A 16306-nucleotide genomic window follows, 5' to 3' on the forward strand; every position below is an offset into this window, starting at 1 on the left:
TGGTACTTCTATTGGTTGGGATCATATTTGACCCTGCCTGGCTTTTAGATATTTTTTTTTTCACTCTGTAGGTCCCTCAAGACCCATTGAAATTTTATAAGAAGATTTACTTTTGCCACAGTTGCCAGCTTTATTTGCCTTCTACAGAGTTTTCTGTATCATCCACCTCACGCCGCATATACCGGTGTCGTAACTGCATTAGCCTTGAGAATGAGGCTCAAAAACGAGAATCATTTTTGAAGTACAAATGTTTACTTCAGCAGCTCTACTATACAGAAGCTGATTATGAAGATGATTCTAAAATTGCTTTCTTGATGCAGGTATGGTCAATCGGGTGCGAATTATAGCTGAAGCTTGTCAAGGAGGCTATCTTGCAATCTTATGATTGTGTGTGTGTGTGTGTGTGTGTGTGTGTGTGTGATTGTTTAATGAGTGTTCCACTAGACGGTAAGCTCTGTGAGGGCAGGAGTATGCTTTTTCCCCACTCTTGCTCACCATTATACCTCTATAACCTAATACAGTACCAAGTTTTATTTAAGGCCCTTAATATTTGTTGCATGAATGATTGACTTTTACAGAAACTGGTGTTACATATACACATACTAGTGTTTATGAATAACAGTAATAATTAGTGTAAACTGAGTGTGACCATAATGGTAAATAACACCAAAAGTGAAAGCTAAGTCTTATAAAAAGTAAAAGAAAAATAAAACCTTAGGGAAGGGCTTTAAGTGGATACTTGTCTATGTGAATGGTTGGTATGATACCACACAACTGGAAAGTTTCTGGCCAGAGTTCTTTTGGATGGATCATTGCATTGGATCATTGACTGTATCAGTAATTTGCCTCTCATAAGAACTTCTCCTAGTTCTGTGAGAGGGTGGAGCCTGTGAGAACAGGAAGTCTGACCTGAATTCCTAACTTAACTACTACTTTGGTATTCCCTGTATATCTTTTTGATTATTCCATAACTTCTATTGGGTTGTTTAGGCCAGCAGATAGTCTGTGTCTCTACAAAATAAAAACAAATTCCTGACACTGGTTGGACTTACGTAAGGGAGTGAGAAAAGAGAAGGACTTACCTATTGTTGATATGCTACCAACATTAGCAATTTATTAATAAAAGTATGTTATAGAGCACTGTTTATCTCATTAATATTTGTGTTCACAGTCAAATGGTCAAATTTTCTGTAAATTAAAGTTATTAATTAACCAAATTGTATTTAATACTAAATAGGAAAATAGGCACTAATATGAATAGAAAACTTTATAGAGATAAAAAAATAGATTCCAAATGTGATGTGCTTTGTTAAAAAATTCTAAATTCTTCTAAATCAGTAGTAAAAGTATATTTTTATGACAGACTGATATAGGCATGCATGAAAATTCTCAATACTCAATTAGTACCTATATGGCTTTACACACTTTATTGAGTTAATCGGCACAAAAATCCTATCAAAATAGGCATTATTTCTATCCTGCAGATGAGGAAAGTGAAGCACTGAGAGGTTAACTAACTTGTCCAAATTTATGCTACTAAGTACCAGCACCAGGATTGAAAACTAGGCAGTCTGGTTCCCAGTGTCCATACATATAAATGCATGCTGTTCTGCCTCAGAAATAAGAGTTTCCAAAATAATGTTTATCTTTACCCGTTTGGATGCACTCTGATATTTTCTATTCAATCCCAATCTACTTATTCTAATTTCCATTTGGAAAATTTTATATCACCTAAGAGGTAGCAACCCACCGTTTGAAAAACACAAATTAAAATGATTGCATATTTTGTCCAGTAGAATGAATATGTTATGAACAAATATGTTTATTTCAGCTTAAATTCTTATTTGGTACTTTTCTCCAGGAATTGTTGGCATGACAGATACATATTTCCTTTTAAAGAATCTTAGATTTACTTTGGCTTTAATATAAGTTATCTACAAGTGCTACCTCAATTTTCCATATTGTATTAGCCAGAGTTCTCCTGAGAAACACAACCAATAGGAAATTTTATACATATATGCTATATATATACATATAAGGAGATTTGTTACTAGGAATTTGCTCGCATAATTATGGAGACTGGTAAGTCTAAAACCTAAACAGCTGATGGCCCAGTTCAAGTCTGAAGACCACCAGGCTCTTATAGAACCAGGAGGAGCCAATGTCTCAGTTCAAAGGCCATTAGGCAGGAACATTCTTCCTTACTCAGGGACAGGGTCAAATTTTTGTTCTACAGAAAATGAAACACCGCATATTCTCACTCATAGGCGGGTGATGAAAAATGAGAACACATGGACACAGAAAGGGGAGTACTAAACACTGGGGTCTATTGGGGGGAAAAGGGGTGGGCCAGTGGGAGGGGGAGGTGGGGAGGGATAGCCTGGGGAGAAATGCCAAATGTGGGTGAAGGGGAGAAGCAAAGCAAAGCACACTGCCATGTGCGTACCTACGCAACTGTCTTGCATGCTCTGCTCATGTACCCCAAAACCTAAAATCCAATAAAAAATTAAAAAAAAAAAAAATTTTTGTTCTATTCAGGCTTTCAACTGATTGGATAAAGCCCACTCACATTATGGAAGCCAATCTGCTTTACTCGGTCTACTGACTTAAATGTTAATCTCATCCAAAACTACCCTCACATAATCACCAGAACACTGTTTGACCCAATATCTGGGTATCCTGTGGCCTCGTCAAGGTGATGCAAAATCAACCATTACACATATTGAATGAAAGAATTTTAGGGGAGCATTGTAACCTTTCAGATAAGGATAATCTCCATTAGATGTTATTTAATTTAAATACTGTACCTGTGTAGGGTTTTGGTCTCCTATCCTACTTTTACAATGTCTAGGATTAGTAGACAAATATTAGTGCCAATAGCTTCCCTCTTGTAATGGGTATAATTATGATTAATATTTATTTCAGTAGTAGTAGTATTTGAGGCATAATTTGAATGTGTGAACATTCGCATAAAGCAGTAAATCTTGTGGACAACAGGAAAGATTAGCATATATTAAATGTGAAGATGATATCATGTAAAATGAAAAGGAGAAAGCTAAGATATATAAAAAGTAAACATTCTGCTTAGACAAGAGATTTGAGTGTTGTACTAGTTACCTTGTTTATCTGTAGTGCATGCAGATACTGTCTAATATAATAGGCAATAGTATTGCTCTATTATTGCAAAAATTTCAAGTACAATGACTTCTTGTAGAAAACTCTTAGAGACTGCCAACCACACTTATAATGTGCACATTTGACATTCACATGCAAATAAACACTGTATTTTCTATGATACAGTTTCAAAATTATTAGTACAGTTGAGCAACTAAATTAAAAACAAAAGTATAAACAAGATGCATTTTGAATATAAGTACAATATATAAAACATTGAATTTTAAACTTCTATAAATTTTTCTCCTAGCAGCTGTGTACAGAGTATTGTCTTTTTTAGCATTAAGTAAAAGCTAGAATGCATTAGTTGAGCTTAATATATTGAATTACCAGTTTATGAAATACTGTCATAGCTGATGATGACAGGTTCTTTTTGTTTTTTACTTTGGTAAGTTATTTAGGTTTTGTCTACTCATGTTGCAGAAAACGTTTCTGCTCTCACACTTTTTCACACAAACTTTTGAAAAAATTACTCTTTTTACATGCTTACACTTTGTTGAATTTGTCGCTCTCTGGCAATTCTAAATTTATAATGCTAATAGAGTTTACATTTTTAAAAAAGTTTTAAACAGCTATTTGACTACCTTTTTATTAAAAAAACTAAGTCTTTTAATTAACACTAAGTAAATTACTTATCTTTATTAAATCTCGACTTCCTGTGCTCGCGTCAGCATCCCATATACTAAAATTGGAATGATACAGAGAAGATTAGCATGGCCCTTGCACAAGGGTGACATGCAAATTCATAAAGTGTTCCATATAAAAAAAACTCAGCTTCCTCATTTGTAAAATGGCAGTAAAAGATTTTAAAAGGTCCCTACAATGGCCCTGAAATTAAGATGCTACTTACTAATGAATTTTCAAAAATCATTAAATGCCATATATTTATTAAGGTAACATTACAGTACCATTAATATTATATTAAGGTAAAATTAGCATACTGAAAGAAATTTATACTGCTTACTCTAGTTTAAAGATGGGGACGAAACTGTGAGACTGATAATGTAGTTTAGGCAGAATGAACAGAAGTTTAGTGAAAACTAAGGGGTTATGTGCCATTGAAACCTAGTATTTTTCACTTCAAAAATATTTCACTTCAAAAATACCCTATAATTTAATTATTTCCTCATGTAATATAATAATCTTATAAAAAACAAATTTTATGGTTAGAAGAAAATCACATTTTTTAAAAACTTGCTTTGACATGCAGCTACAAGATATTCAGTACCTGACAGAGAACATCTGGGCGTCCCAGTCAGTCCTCAGTGCCTGGGACAATCTCAGTGATCTGGCCATGGTGAGATGGAATAAATCCCTGGAGTGGTCCCCCTGGAACTGTATTCTTCTTACCAAGGATGAAGCAGCTGCTCATCTCAAGCTAACAAGTATTGAAGAGGTAAGAAAGTTGAACTTTATTTGGGAAGCTAATCATTGGGATTATTAGAGATAACTTGACAGCCTTCTAGTATATTCCATGCTTAAGTACTTCCATCAGATTAAGAAACAGAATTTATGGATTAACAGCAAAAAAAAAATGGATGCTATATATGGCACAGATTAAATAAAAGGTATGTATATGTGTGCGTGTATATATATATATATATACACACACACACACACGCACACATATACATATGTGAGATTTGAACATATCACAAGTCCTAAATATGATACCAATCTCTCCTAATAGCAAGTTTAAGCACATTCCACAGTAAATTCCATGAAGACAGCGATTTTGTTCAGCTCATTTGCGCCTGTATCTCTAATACCTATAATAATGCCTGTCACAGAATGGAGTTAGTATTTGTTGAGTAAATAAATGAGCATTACCACCAGATAGGTATTATGGGACCCAGAATCTTTCTTTCTTTGATTAATTATCATGAGTCTGCTTAAAAACACCCAATTCCCAAATTTTGTTCATAATTTTGTGGTCTAAATGGCAATCATACTGATGGGGTATAGTTCTGATGCTTCATTTTTCATTCGCTTCCAACTTGCTGGGAGTGGAGCAAGTACTATAAACATTAAATGCTATTTACTGTAACTTTAGTAACTTAAAAGATGCAATCTGAAAAACATTTTGATGAGTAAATTGAGGGGTTCCTGATGAGTTCCTAGAGAGCTCCATTTACACTAAGCCCAGGATCCCAAGAGTTAATACTGATTCTCTATATTCTTTAATTCCACACAAGATGTCAGGGAAAGGAAAGTAGAGAAATGACAAAATATAATAGTCATTTAAAATAGTGTGATTCCCTGTTTGTTTGTTTTTTTTCCAATGGAACAAGGGGTGATGTATAAAGAAAGTAGGTAAATTTTTAGTTTTTAAATTTTGTTTTAAGAAACCAGGCTAAGAAAAATTTCACCCTAGGGATTGAAAGAAAAGGTAGCAATAAGTTGAAGCTGTATTAAATGTGATATTTAGTAAACTAAGCTGCCTCATAAATATTTAATCACAGGAAGCATAGCCAGTACTAGCAATATCATTTCATCTAGGACCCATGATGAGATTGAAGTTCATTCCCAAGGCTGATATTCAATTAATCCACACAACTCCCTTTGTGCATTTAATCAAATCACTGCAGTATCAAATTAAATGTTCTATTCAGATGCATTTCTAATTCCAGAATGCCAGTCTTATTGAATTTCTGTAAAGAGAGCCAAGGTTTGCAACCAGACAAACTGGAAGAACATTTGCCTTTTTTATGGTTTTGGGCTGATATAATTTTTTAACTATTAATTTTCAGCCTAGTTAAAGATTAGTTTATATCTTGCAGAAAGATGGAGCAGTTTCAGAATTTTCTTAATGTTCCAGAGATATTTGCTTTCTCAGGAAGTAAAAAAAAATACTTGAAAGTAAATATGACAGAGGTATAGGAAACATGGAAAAATACTTTCATTATGTGAACTTTAAGTGAAGCAGATTGATCTCTCCTTGTGTGCACATTGGCCAAAGTAGGAAGAATCATGGACTTAAATTCAGTAATCCTGACCCGGTTACTCCCCATCTCTGTCACTAACAACTTACAGGACATGAAAACCTGCCCTCTTTCCTTCATAAATTTTTAGAAAGATTAGCTAAATATGTGGAATCAATAAGGAGGACAAAAGCAGCCCTGGCTCTGAATTCTGGCTTTACCATTCATGAGCTGGGAGAAATTGGGTAAATTTGTGAATGTTTCAATGATCCTGTTTTCTCATCTATAAAAAAACGTTAATGGTATCTTATCATAGGGAAGCTTCGAGTAGACCATTATTTAAAACTTTCAGCATAGTTTTTGGCATGAATCAACTTACATAGTAACTATGAAAACACTTAAACAATTTTTAATGCATTTTATTTACTTTTTATTTTAATAAAAGCAATATATTATTGGCTTAGAATCTGAACAGAATAAAAGAATGTATCGTAGAAAGTAAAAATCTTGGAGGTTGGAGGAATAGGAAGAGATGTGTTAAGGACACAAAATTATAGGTAGATAGGAGGACTGAGTTCTAGTACCGTTCTATGGCACTGTAAGATGTCTATAGTTAACTGTAATAGTTTCAAATGGCTAGAAGAAACATACTGAATATTCCCAACTCTAATAAATGTTTGAAATTATGAATATGCTAATTACTCTGATCATGATGTATGTACCATACCATCACTATGTACCCCATAAATATGTACAATTATTATCAATTAAAAAATTTTTTTTACAAACAATTGAATGAATAAATAAAGTGAGGCAAATAGACAAATCTCCCATGTAGAATTCCAAATAATTTGCATAGATACTCTCTACTCTTAGGGAGATGGAGAATAACTCTCCACCATTTAAGTGTGGGCTGTGCATAATAACTTCTTTTCAAAGAGTATGTTATGGACAGAAGGGGAAGAACTTTGCAGCCTGACAAACACTACTTCAGCCGGGTAATTAATATTAACAGCAGCAGTGGTGTCATGTTCATGGTATGGTATGTACCCTTGATATGATGTGAGGAGAAGGATGCTTCACCTCTGTGGTCTTCCTCCCCAAAACCCATCCCTTCAGTCTAATAATGAAGAAAACATAGGATAAATCCAGATGGAGAAACATTCAGAAAAATTTGGGTGTGGGGTATATGGGACCTTTCTGTAATATTTTTAGAATTATTTGTACACCTAAAGAATTTATGGACATAGTTTGAAACCACCACATGGCTATTTCAAGAGAATGGACCTATTTCAATGGGGAAAAAAAGGTCTCCTGATGTTCACCCCTCCCTGTCTCCACATTGTAATGGTAATTACTGTTTCTTATGTATATAATAATCTATTGAAATCCTTCTGGAAATTTTCTGTATGTATATAAGTATATATACTCTTGTTGTAGCATGAATTTCATATTAAATGACTCTGGGAATTACTTTTTTTGCTTTACTTAACAATATAAATTATACAATATGGAAAATATTCAATTATTTAAGAGTTATCTATTAGTCCCTTGAACACATATATCATAATTTATCTCAAATTTAATAATTTATAGTTCTGTAAAGACACTTTGAAAACCTATAAGGTCCTGTACATATGTAAGTTAATATAGCATAATAAAGTGTATTAGTTTTTCTTGGATGAAGTATTGGCTAAGAAGTAGAAACAAAGTTAGATTAGTTCAAAAGATGACTATTTAAAACTAGTAAATTTTTCTGTTAAGAAGAAATTTTAAAATAAGCTCAGGATACTCCTATATAATGCTTTCTGCTCCTTTAGCCCTTTCAGTGAGGACTTTGTTTTATCTTTGATTTGACCCTCTGAGGAGACCTTTATTGAAGGAATGTCTTACTCTCAGAAAATAAATTTTAGGAAGAAGTAGAGGTAGTATTTGTGATTTGATTGAAAAGAGGGCCAATTAAGATTAATAGGTAATAGATTGTATTTATTAATTTAACCAGAATTTACTTTTGTATGTGCCACATACTGTACTAATTACAGAGAAACAAGGAAATTTAATGAATATAACATTTTTTGTTGTCTCAGCTGCATTTGGGTTCACCTACAAGAACAGAATAAGCAATTTATAATGACTTAATCAAATGGGGATCTAGTTTTCTTACATAACAAGAATTTCAAAGTTTGGCAGTTTGGGGCTAGTATGGTGGCTCCACCTTGTTCTCAGAAATACAGGTTGTCTTACCTTGTCCTCAGCCATATTTAATCTTCAGCTTTCACTCTCATGCTTGGTGGACTCTTAGTGATAGGATAGCTACGTCATCTTCATTACATATACCTCTCAGTAATGGCAAAAAGCTAAATGTGCTTGATAGGTGAGTCTTCCCACTCTTAAAAGTTCCTTTGAAAGGCTGTATTCAAATAAATAAATAGTTATATAAGGTTATATATATTGTATATAATTAAATAATTACAGAAGACATTTAGTTGTCTTGTCTCCTTAGGTTCTTCTCGGTGGTAACGGTTTCTCAGACTTTCCTTGTTATATTGTTATGTTTGTTTTTTCTAACCTCAATATATATAACATTCATAATATAATGGATTATATATATATACCCTAACTAGACACCTTCAGAATAAAGGCTAAGAAAGCTTGACACATCACACCCTATATAAAATCAGGCCTCCAGTACAAATGGAAGAGAGAATGAATATTGAGTTGGTAACTAGCAGTGCTTTAAACTTAGAGAAGTCAGAAGGAGAGTTGGGGAAAACTTCCAGATGTAAGTATCATAGGAGCTGAGTCATGAAAGATGATGTGCAACATGAGAAAAAGAGATGTAGTCTGGGATGAAAGAATTGACAAGCAAAGGCACTGAAGCATGACAGTATTTTTACCTGGCAAAATATATCTGTGATATTTACTAGAATTTGATTTTTTTCTTTGCAGGGATATGAACCCTCATTTATTCACAAGATCAAACACAAACATATCCTGGCTAAGAACTATTTTTCTCAGATTCCAGTGCTGGCTTCATTTATACTTGATGATGGTGAAATAGATGAGATCAGACAGAAATATCGCTCAGACACGACACCTAAGATTATAGAATCCCAGAGGCCTCCTCCTTAGATGATCCAGGAGTATTGGTTTGATGATCGGTATTTTGTTCACTGCTAATAGGGTAATACAGAGGTCACAGAGTGTGGAAATGAAATTTAATCTGTTTATTGATTTTGTTTTTTGTTTTTTATGTTATTTTGAGTTCTATAAAGAGAAAACATTTCTATATATGTGTTTTGTTGTTAGGACGTCAGTGCTAAATTGAAATACAATTTTGTTACTGAAATTAATATTTTGCATTACAGAAAACATTTTAAAATGTATTTTCACATTAAATTTTTAAAAATTTCAAGTATATTATAGTTAAAATCTAACAGCCAAATAAAAACTAGACTTAACTTTCACGTTATTTATTTTAGATAAAATGTAGTTATAGGAAGCTAATCAGTATAGGGATGGGAGGAAACATAAAATGCTCTTTCTTGAAAACTTCTATAAGTAGGATAAAAGAATGTATATTTTAGTATATACATTTGAATTTTTGCAGTTTATTGTGTGCTTTCATCTTCCATCTTTCTCATAATCCCAATAAAACAATTGAAACTATTTGTAAATTAACATAAAACTTTCATTCTAGAGCTATTAGCATATGCAAGAAAAACTCCCTGTGGGCAATGGTGAAACTCTGTAAGAAGAATAAACTTGATTAAATAAGCCATAAGAACCCACTTCTCCAATAAACTAAAGGAGTGACCTTGACCACATAGAGGTTAGGGACCTAGTGATGAACAATGGTTTGCCAGTCAGTCTTAACAAGAAATGAATGGCACACTCAATATAGCTTAAGCCAAGGAGAGTTTATTTACAAAGGGCCTTATTACAAGGTGTGGGTAGTGTGTAGGGAAACTTAAGGAATAATAGTGCAGGAACCCAGGGCCAGTATCAGACAGGCCATCTCTCTCTAGTCTCAAATGAACTTAGGGAGAAAGTCTGAGAACCCAGAGAGAATGTAAAGAAGATAATAGAGGCTCAGTGACTAGCTGTGAAGGGAACAGCCAGCCAGGCATAGGAGAATCTCATGAACTAGAGAAATACTCAATTTCATACTTCTCCCTTCCTCCAGTCTCCTGCTTGGGTTTCTCACTGGCCAAACCCAAAAGGAAAGCAGAAGGGGTAGGAGTTAGTGGACATAATTTTTACGGCTTCAAGGCAAAGAGCAAGGGAAGAGTATGTAAGGGGGAAGAGTAGATTTGGAGGGCTAAATAGACAGTATCCAGGTGGAGAAAAAATTAAAAGTGAAAATCCTTAATTCAAATAGCAGTATTTTACCCACTATCACACACAACATAATTATATATACATAAAGACATATGAATTTTGTTGTAATTTCAGTCAACAATTAATGAGGCTGTTCTCTTAAGTTTAGTGAATTTTAGAAGTTAAATATTTGTTCTATCTCAATATTTGACAACATTTTAGCAACACATTTTGTAGGATATCTAAAATTTTTCCTTGCTTGGCCAAAGCACAGCACATGGCACTTGTTAAGAAAGTAACATCCAGGAGGAAATTGCCATAATGTAGTCCTTGTTAAGATCTCATAGACAAATCTGGTACCTCTCTAAACAATAAATTACAGGTGGGACTAGATTGGGGACCATTTTGATCACTAATAAACTGGCAGCAATTTAGCACAGACAAATGCAGGTTTCCACTGGAATGTCAATGGCTAGATATTTTATAAGACGCTTCAGGAGAATCCCATAGCTCAGAGAAGGAAGGGCTGGGGAGGAAGCAGGGCGGGTTGGGGTGGCAGGCAGTGAGAAGAAAATAGCCAGAGATGGGGAAATAAAGGATTTTAGAATTCCCCTGTTGACCCAAGGGTGAAACAGCTGGAATGGAAGACTTACTGAGTAAAACGGAGAGGCGAGGACAGGAAATTTGAAGTCTGAAAGAGGTGAGGGTATGTATTCCCTCGGTTTCTCCTATCTGCTTTTTGGTCTTATGCTGGTCACTGTTACAACTCCACACGAGATGGTCATGGGGGCAGTGATAAAGATAATTCTATCAGAAGGAAAAAAATTCTATCAGAAGGAAAAGGTGGTACATTTTTTGTGGGATGAGAGATGGCTGCTAGTATAAATTTAAACAGATCTATGGGAAGCAGCTAAAAGGTTGTTCAACAGAAGAGACCTGGGAAGAATTATGCTGGAAACTTGGTGATAAGGAGTTCTGGGGGAGATGCATGTGGATAGGCGTGACCAAGGTGAGAGTGCTCCGGGTGGCATTCGCTGCAGAAGAAGCTGTCAGTATTCAAATGGACAAGGCAATTCCTCCTGCGGATGCCAGTCAGCTTCTTTTGCTATCCTTTCTGGTGGTTACTCCATGGGTCCATTTACAAAGTGACTATGATGGTAGAGATGGAGCTTATTCATGGGCTTAACCACAGAGATTTTTTTCACAAAGGTTGATTTGGCTACTGCCACTGCTAGGTGTCTAACCTACCAACAACACAGGCCAATAAAAGGCCACAAAGGGGCATTATTCCCCAGGAAAACTATCTGGCCATCTGGTGACTGGTTGATTATGTTGGATCCTTTCTGTTATGGAATGGGCAAACATTTTTTTTTCTCATGAATATAGATTTTTATTAGACATATGGATTTTCTTCTATGTTTACATTATTTCTGTCTATACAATCATTCAGGTTTGTACAGAAAGCCTTACTCATCACTATGGTATCACAAATTACATTGCCTTCAACGAAGGAACTCATTTTACAGAGAAGGAAGTGAGACAATGGATTCATGCTCACTGAATTCATTGGTTTTACCATGTCTTTATCACCTACCTATATGTGCCTTTATAAAATCAAATGAACTAGCCTACTAAATGGTGAGTTTGGGCACTGTCTGGGTGACAATACCCTACGAGGTTAGAGTGCTTTCTGACAGGATGCAATGAATGCCTAAAATAATTGGCTATATTTGGTGCTGTCTACTTCACAGCCAGAATTCACAGGTTGGGAAATCATGGGTAGAGCTGGCTAATAGATACTACTGTCTCTCCTATTTTTAGAATGCATGGAACTGGAGACAAAAGAATAAAGCAGAGGGTGACCTCTTTCACTATTATACCACATAACCTACATAAAGAATTATCATTTCCCATCCCTTTGGCCTTGGACTCAATGGACTTGGAGGTCTTAATGTCCAAGGAAGGAGTTTCTCCAGGGAACACAGTAATATTTCCATTGAATCAGAATTTGAGACTCACAAAGCAATTCTTTAGAGTCCAAATAGTTAAGTGTGTCTTCCTAAATCAACAGGCTAAAATTTCTACTTTCCATAAGTTGAAAGCTACCAATAGCTAGTTGAAAACAGCATTTTCATATTTTTTTATTATAAGATTATTTTATTCTCACCAATTTTCTAAGTTATAGTCTCTGGCAACTCTAAATGATATTCCAGGAGTGTATCCAGCAAAGCAATATGGTGTATCACATCTAATGGCGCCCTCGCTGTGATAATAGGGCGCCATTAGATGTGATACACCATATTGCTTTCTGGATCCAAGAGCTGCCTATAGGGATAATAATATATGATTACATAATGAACATCATAAAACATCATTTTGGATTCCAAAAACTAACACACACTGTATTTCGTAGAACAGTAATATATATTTCAAAGTGAGACTCTTTCAGAGGGAGACCTGAAAAAGAATTGAATCAAGAAAATAGTATGTTAGGTGCTCTTGGTTAGGAGAGTTCTGATAATCCTTTTAATGCATGGCAGATTAAAATTAAACAATTCTTATGTACCTCTAACACACATAGAAGACAGATTAAACTATTATTAATGATTTTAAAATTTAAAAACATACCTATACTAAATTTTGCTCCTGATAATTCAGAAGGAAATATTTATGTAAAATTATACATTTATGGAATCAGGAAAGGAAAATACATACTAAACTATGAACCTTTCAGATATGAGTAACTGGCAGTAATGACAGAGTCAATGTCTGCTTTTCATAGCAACTTGTCAACAGTTATGTTTGTGAAACATAAACGGAATTTGAATTTCTTCACTTTGACGCACAATGCTGAATAAATTCCAACATAGGCATGCTGTAAGTGATGCTCTCAGATTCTAGAGAGTTGACATTTTTACATCATTCAAAACAAATTAAGAACATATCAAAACTGAGTTCAGAAATGTCTAATTATTGCTGACTCAAGTCACTTAGTGTGAAGATGACCATGAGGGATACAGAAACAAATAGATCTTGAGCGGAATATGAAAGTTTTTGCACCAGTCAGAAGTCTATATTTTTCTGACTCTGACAAAGTAATTTACTGGCATTGGGTTTTTCATATCAGTATTAGATTTGTGAAGTGAATTAGGTACAAGCACAAGTTATGAAAGAAGGAGATTGGATTATTTTTTCCTAATAGCTTTTATGTTGCCATCTATGCTTATAAGCCTATCTCTCTTTGGTAATATGCATTTCCACATGCTGGGTTCCCCTCCCTGCCACCCCCACCGTGGTATTTTTTCTACCTTCACTTCCCTGTTTCTGCTTATTCCAATTTTATGCATTTTTCAAGATCAGCCTAATTGTATCTTATTCATTCATTTACTCATTTATTCCAAAACTTATTTATTTATTGAGTTTAATGTGGGCTGGTTGTTATGCCTTGGGGCCGCAGTGTAAAGTAACATATTATCCATACCCTCAAGGAACCCATGTAGACAGGCTGATAGTTTCTGTGTCTATGTCTGTTAAGTGAGGTGGGAAACACTTCAGCAGCACGGGTGTTAAGAATTAGAATGTCTTTGTGAAAGCATACGGAACACAGGAATTGTGTAATGTCTGTTAAATGAATAACATTTGCTTGTTTATATTGTTTTGGAAGACAGCATGATTTTTTTGTTGTTTATTTTATATGCAGAATGTGGGATGAAAACAGGCAGAATTAGACTTCCCTTCTAATGACTGACCATTTCTTGTAGTAGCATATGTAGTTGTGAACCCTAGAACAGTGACAGGACATGGTGGAAATTTGCCCTACAGCCCTTGTAGCCTAATTCCAGTTTAGTGTCGTTTTTAGTGTCGTTCTTTATCTTTACTGTTTCCTTTTGATGTATATGAAAACTATTGAAAATAAAGCAATATTTCCATTTACTCTCCCTCTTTCTTTTCCTCTTTCTTCCTCTCCTTTACTTTTTTTTTTTTCTTTCCTTCTCTCAAAAAAAAGGAAATCAACTTGTAAACCTCTAGATCCAGGTCGGCAATGTCTCTTTCATTGCTTGATTTCCTTTCTTTCCTTCCCTCCCTCCCTCCCCGCTTCCTCCCTTCCTTCCTTCCTTCCTTCCTTCCTTCCTCCCTACCGTCCTTATTCCCTTCCTTCCTGCCTTCCTCCCCCCCACCCAAAAAAAAAAAAAAGAAAAGAGACAGACCTCTGCTTTATAAAGGTGAAGGTTCCAGGTGTATGAAGAGGGAACAGCTACTGCTGATACTTTGCAGCTATGAATTTAAAGAGTTTATTACAAACTTTCTGTGGCACTTCCTCAGAAAATACTTCTTCCCCTTCACAAGAGCTTGATCTGTAAATGGATTGTTCAGTTTCTCTCCTCCCACTCAGCTTGGCTTCTGTTTGGCAGTTTCCAGTGATCTTCCTAACCTGCATTTATCTTTCCCAAATTAGAGGCAGCTGGGCAATTTTAGGGAGGCAACAATTCAGTAATTCTCTCTCTTCTAATTTGTAAAGCCAGTAATTCTCTCAAACTTCAGGAGACTGATTGGCTTGGAAACAAAAGAACTGTAATGTGGTCTTAAACTTTTCAGGCTTAATTGTTTTACAAATATTCTATAACGATGTGAAAGTTTAAAGAATATCTGTTATTAGAATAAATAAACATTATGTATTGTGATAGCACTATTCTCCTTACCTGTTTTTAACTTGGTATGAATAGAACTGGAATTTATTTCCCACTGTAAGTAAGAAACTAGTATTTAATTTCTATTATGCACATCAAGTAGCTAGGAATGGGACTGTTGAATTGAAATTTTTAAAAAAGTTTCTTTAGAATAAAGAATAAGAAATTATCACCTGCTAAACAAAATTCCAGTTCTGTATTTGTATTACAAAGTATATTTTTGTAATTGTTTTCTTTGAAGAAAATTCCAGAGATTATTTTTAGAAAAAATTTGATGTCTGCTATTTTTCCTCTGCTTTTAAATTACATTATTATTTTACCTACCACATCTTGATCTACCTTTTTAACCATCTTTTCTACACTCCTGTGCAATAATTCTTAGAGGTAAATTTCATTGTGTAAACAACAATGTCACATATTGGCTAGGCTTTCTCCATGAAGTGTAGCATGTGAAGGAAAGCAGCCTTAGGTATTTGATAACTCATAACAATACTTTGTTTTAAAAACATTAATACACAGTATAAAGGCTATGAAAAAATTAAATAATAAAGCATTATTCTTTTATTAAAAGCAATATTTTTGAGGACATAAATCTGACAACCTATAATGGCACTCATAAAGAAGATTCCAAATTCTTAAAGGAATGTTTTATTTTCAAGTCTTTGGCTCTTTCTTTATTTGGGTTGTTTGTCTTGTTGTTGAGGTATAAATGATCTTTATATATTCTGGATACAGGTATTTCATCAGGTCCATGAATTATAGATACTGTCTCTTGCAATCTGTGGCTTTTGGTTTAACTTTGTCATGTTTTTCACAGGTAACAGTTTTCAATTTGTTACACCCCAGTTGATAAATTGTTTCTTTCATAGTCAATGCATCTTATGTCCTCTTTACAAAAATTTTGCCTTCTCCAGGGTTAAGCAGACACTGTGTATATACAGAATTTCTACCAATATAACCTCCTTTATTTCTGACATTGATAATTTGTGATTTTTCTCTTTTATTGAGCAAGAGTTTATCTTGCTGGGGGTTTATCTATTATTATTTTACTTCACAAAAAACAAACTTCTGATTCAAGTTTTTTCTGTTATTGTCTATCTCATTGATTATTTTCTTATTTTTACTGATTCCTTGCTTCTACTTTCTTTGATTAATTTGCTTATCTTTTCCTCGTTTCTTCAAGTCCAAAACTTATATAATTGA

At 34.4% G+C, this 16306-nt stretch overlaps 1 protein-coding gene and 1 non-coding gene across 5 annotated transcripts in view; both read left to right on the top strand.

Moving 5' to 3' along the window:
• IQUB (IQ motif and ubiquitin domain containing) overlaps nucleotides 1-9772 on the top strand; it is a 64409-nt gene extending 54637 nt beyond the window's left edge. For all 4 annotated transcript variants that reach the window (XM_009003157.5, XM_078343879.1, XM_035254861.3 and 1 more), the window contains 3 exons: nucleotides 72-320; nucleotides 4385-4570; nucleotides 9045-9772. In XM_009003157.5, coding sequence (XP_009001405.4) covers nucleotides 72-320; nucleotides 4385-4570; nucleotides 9045-9227 — 618 coding nt within the window. In that variant the 3' untranslated portion in view covers nucleotides 9228-9772. The remainder of the gene's footprint in view (nucleotides 1-71; nucleotides 321-4384; nucleotides 4571-9044) is intronic.
• Nucleotides 3833-3939, top strand: LOC118143925 (U6 spliceosomal RNA). The gene has a single exon (XR_004728410.1). It is a non-coding gene; the product is annotated as a U6 spliceosomal RNA (small nuclear RNA).
• Nucleotides 9773-16306: the final 6534 nt, after the last annotated feature.

This window comes from Callithrix jacchus, chromosome 11, assembly GCF_049354715.1.
Source record: "Callithrix jacchus isolate 240 chromosome 11, calJac240_pri, whole genome shotgun sequence".
NCBI lineage: Eukaryota > Metazoa > Chordata > Mammalia > Primates > Cebidae > Callithrix > Callithrix jacchus.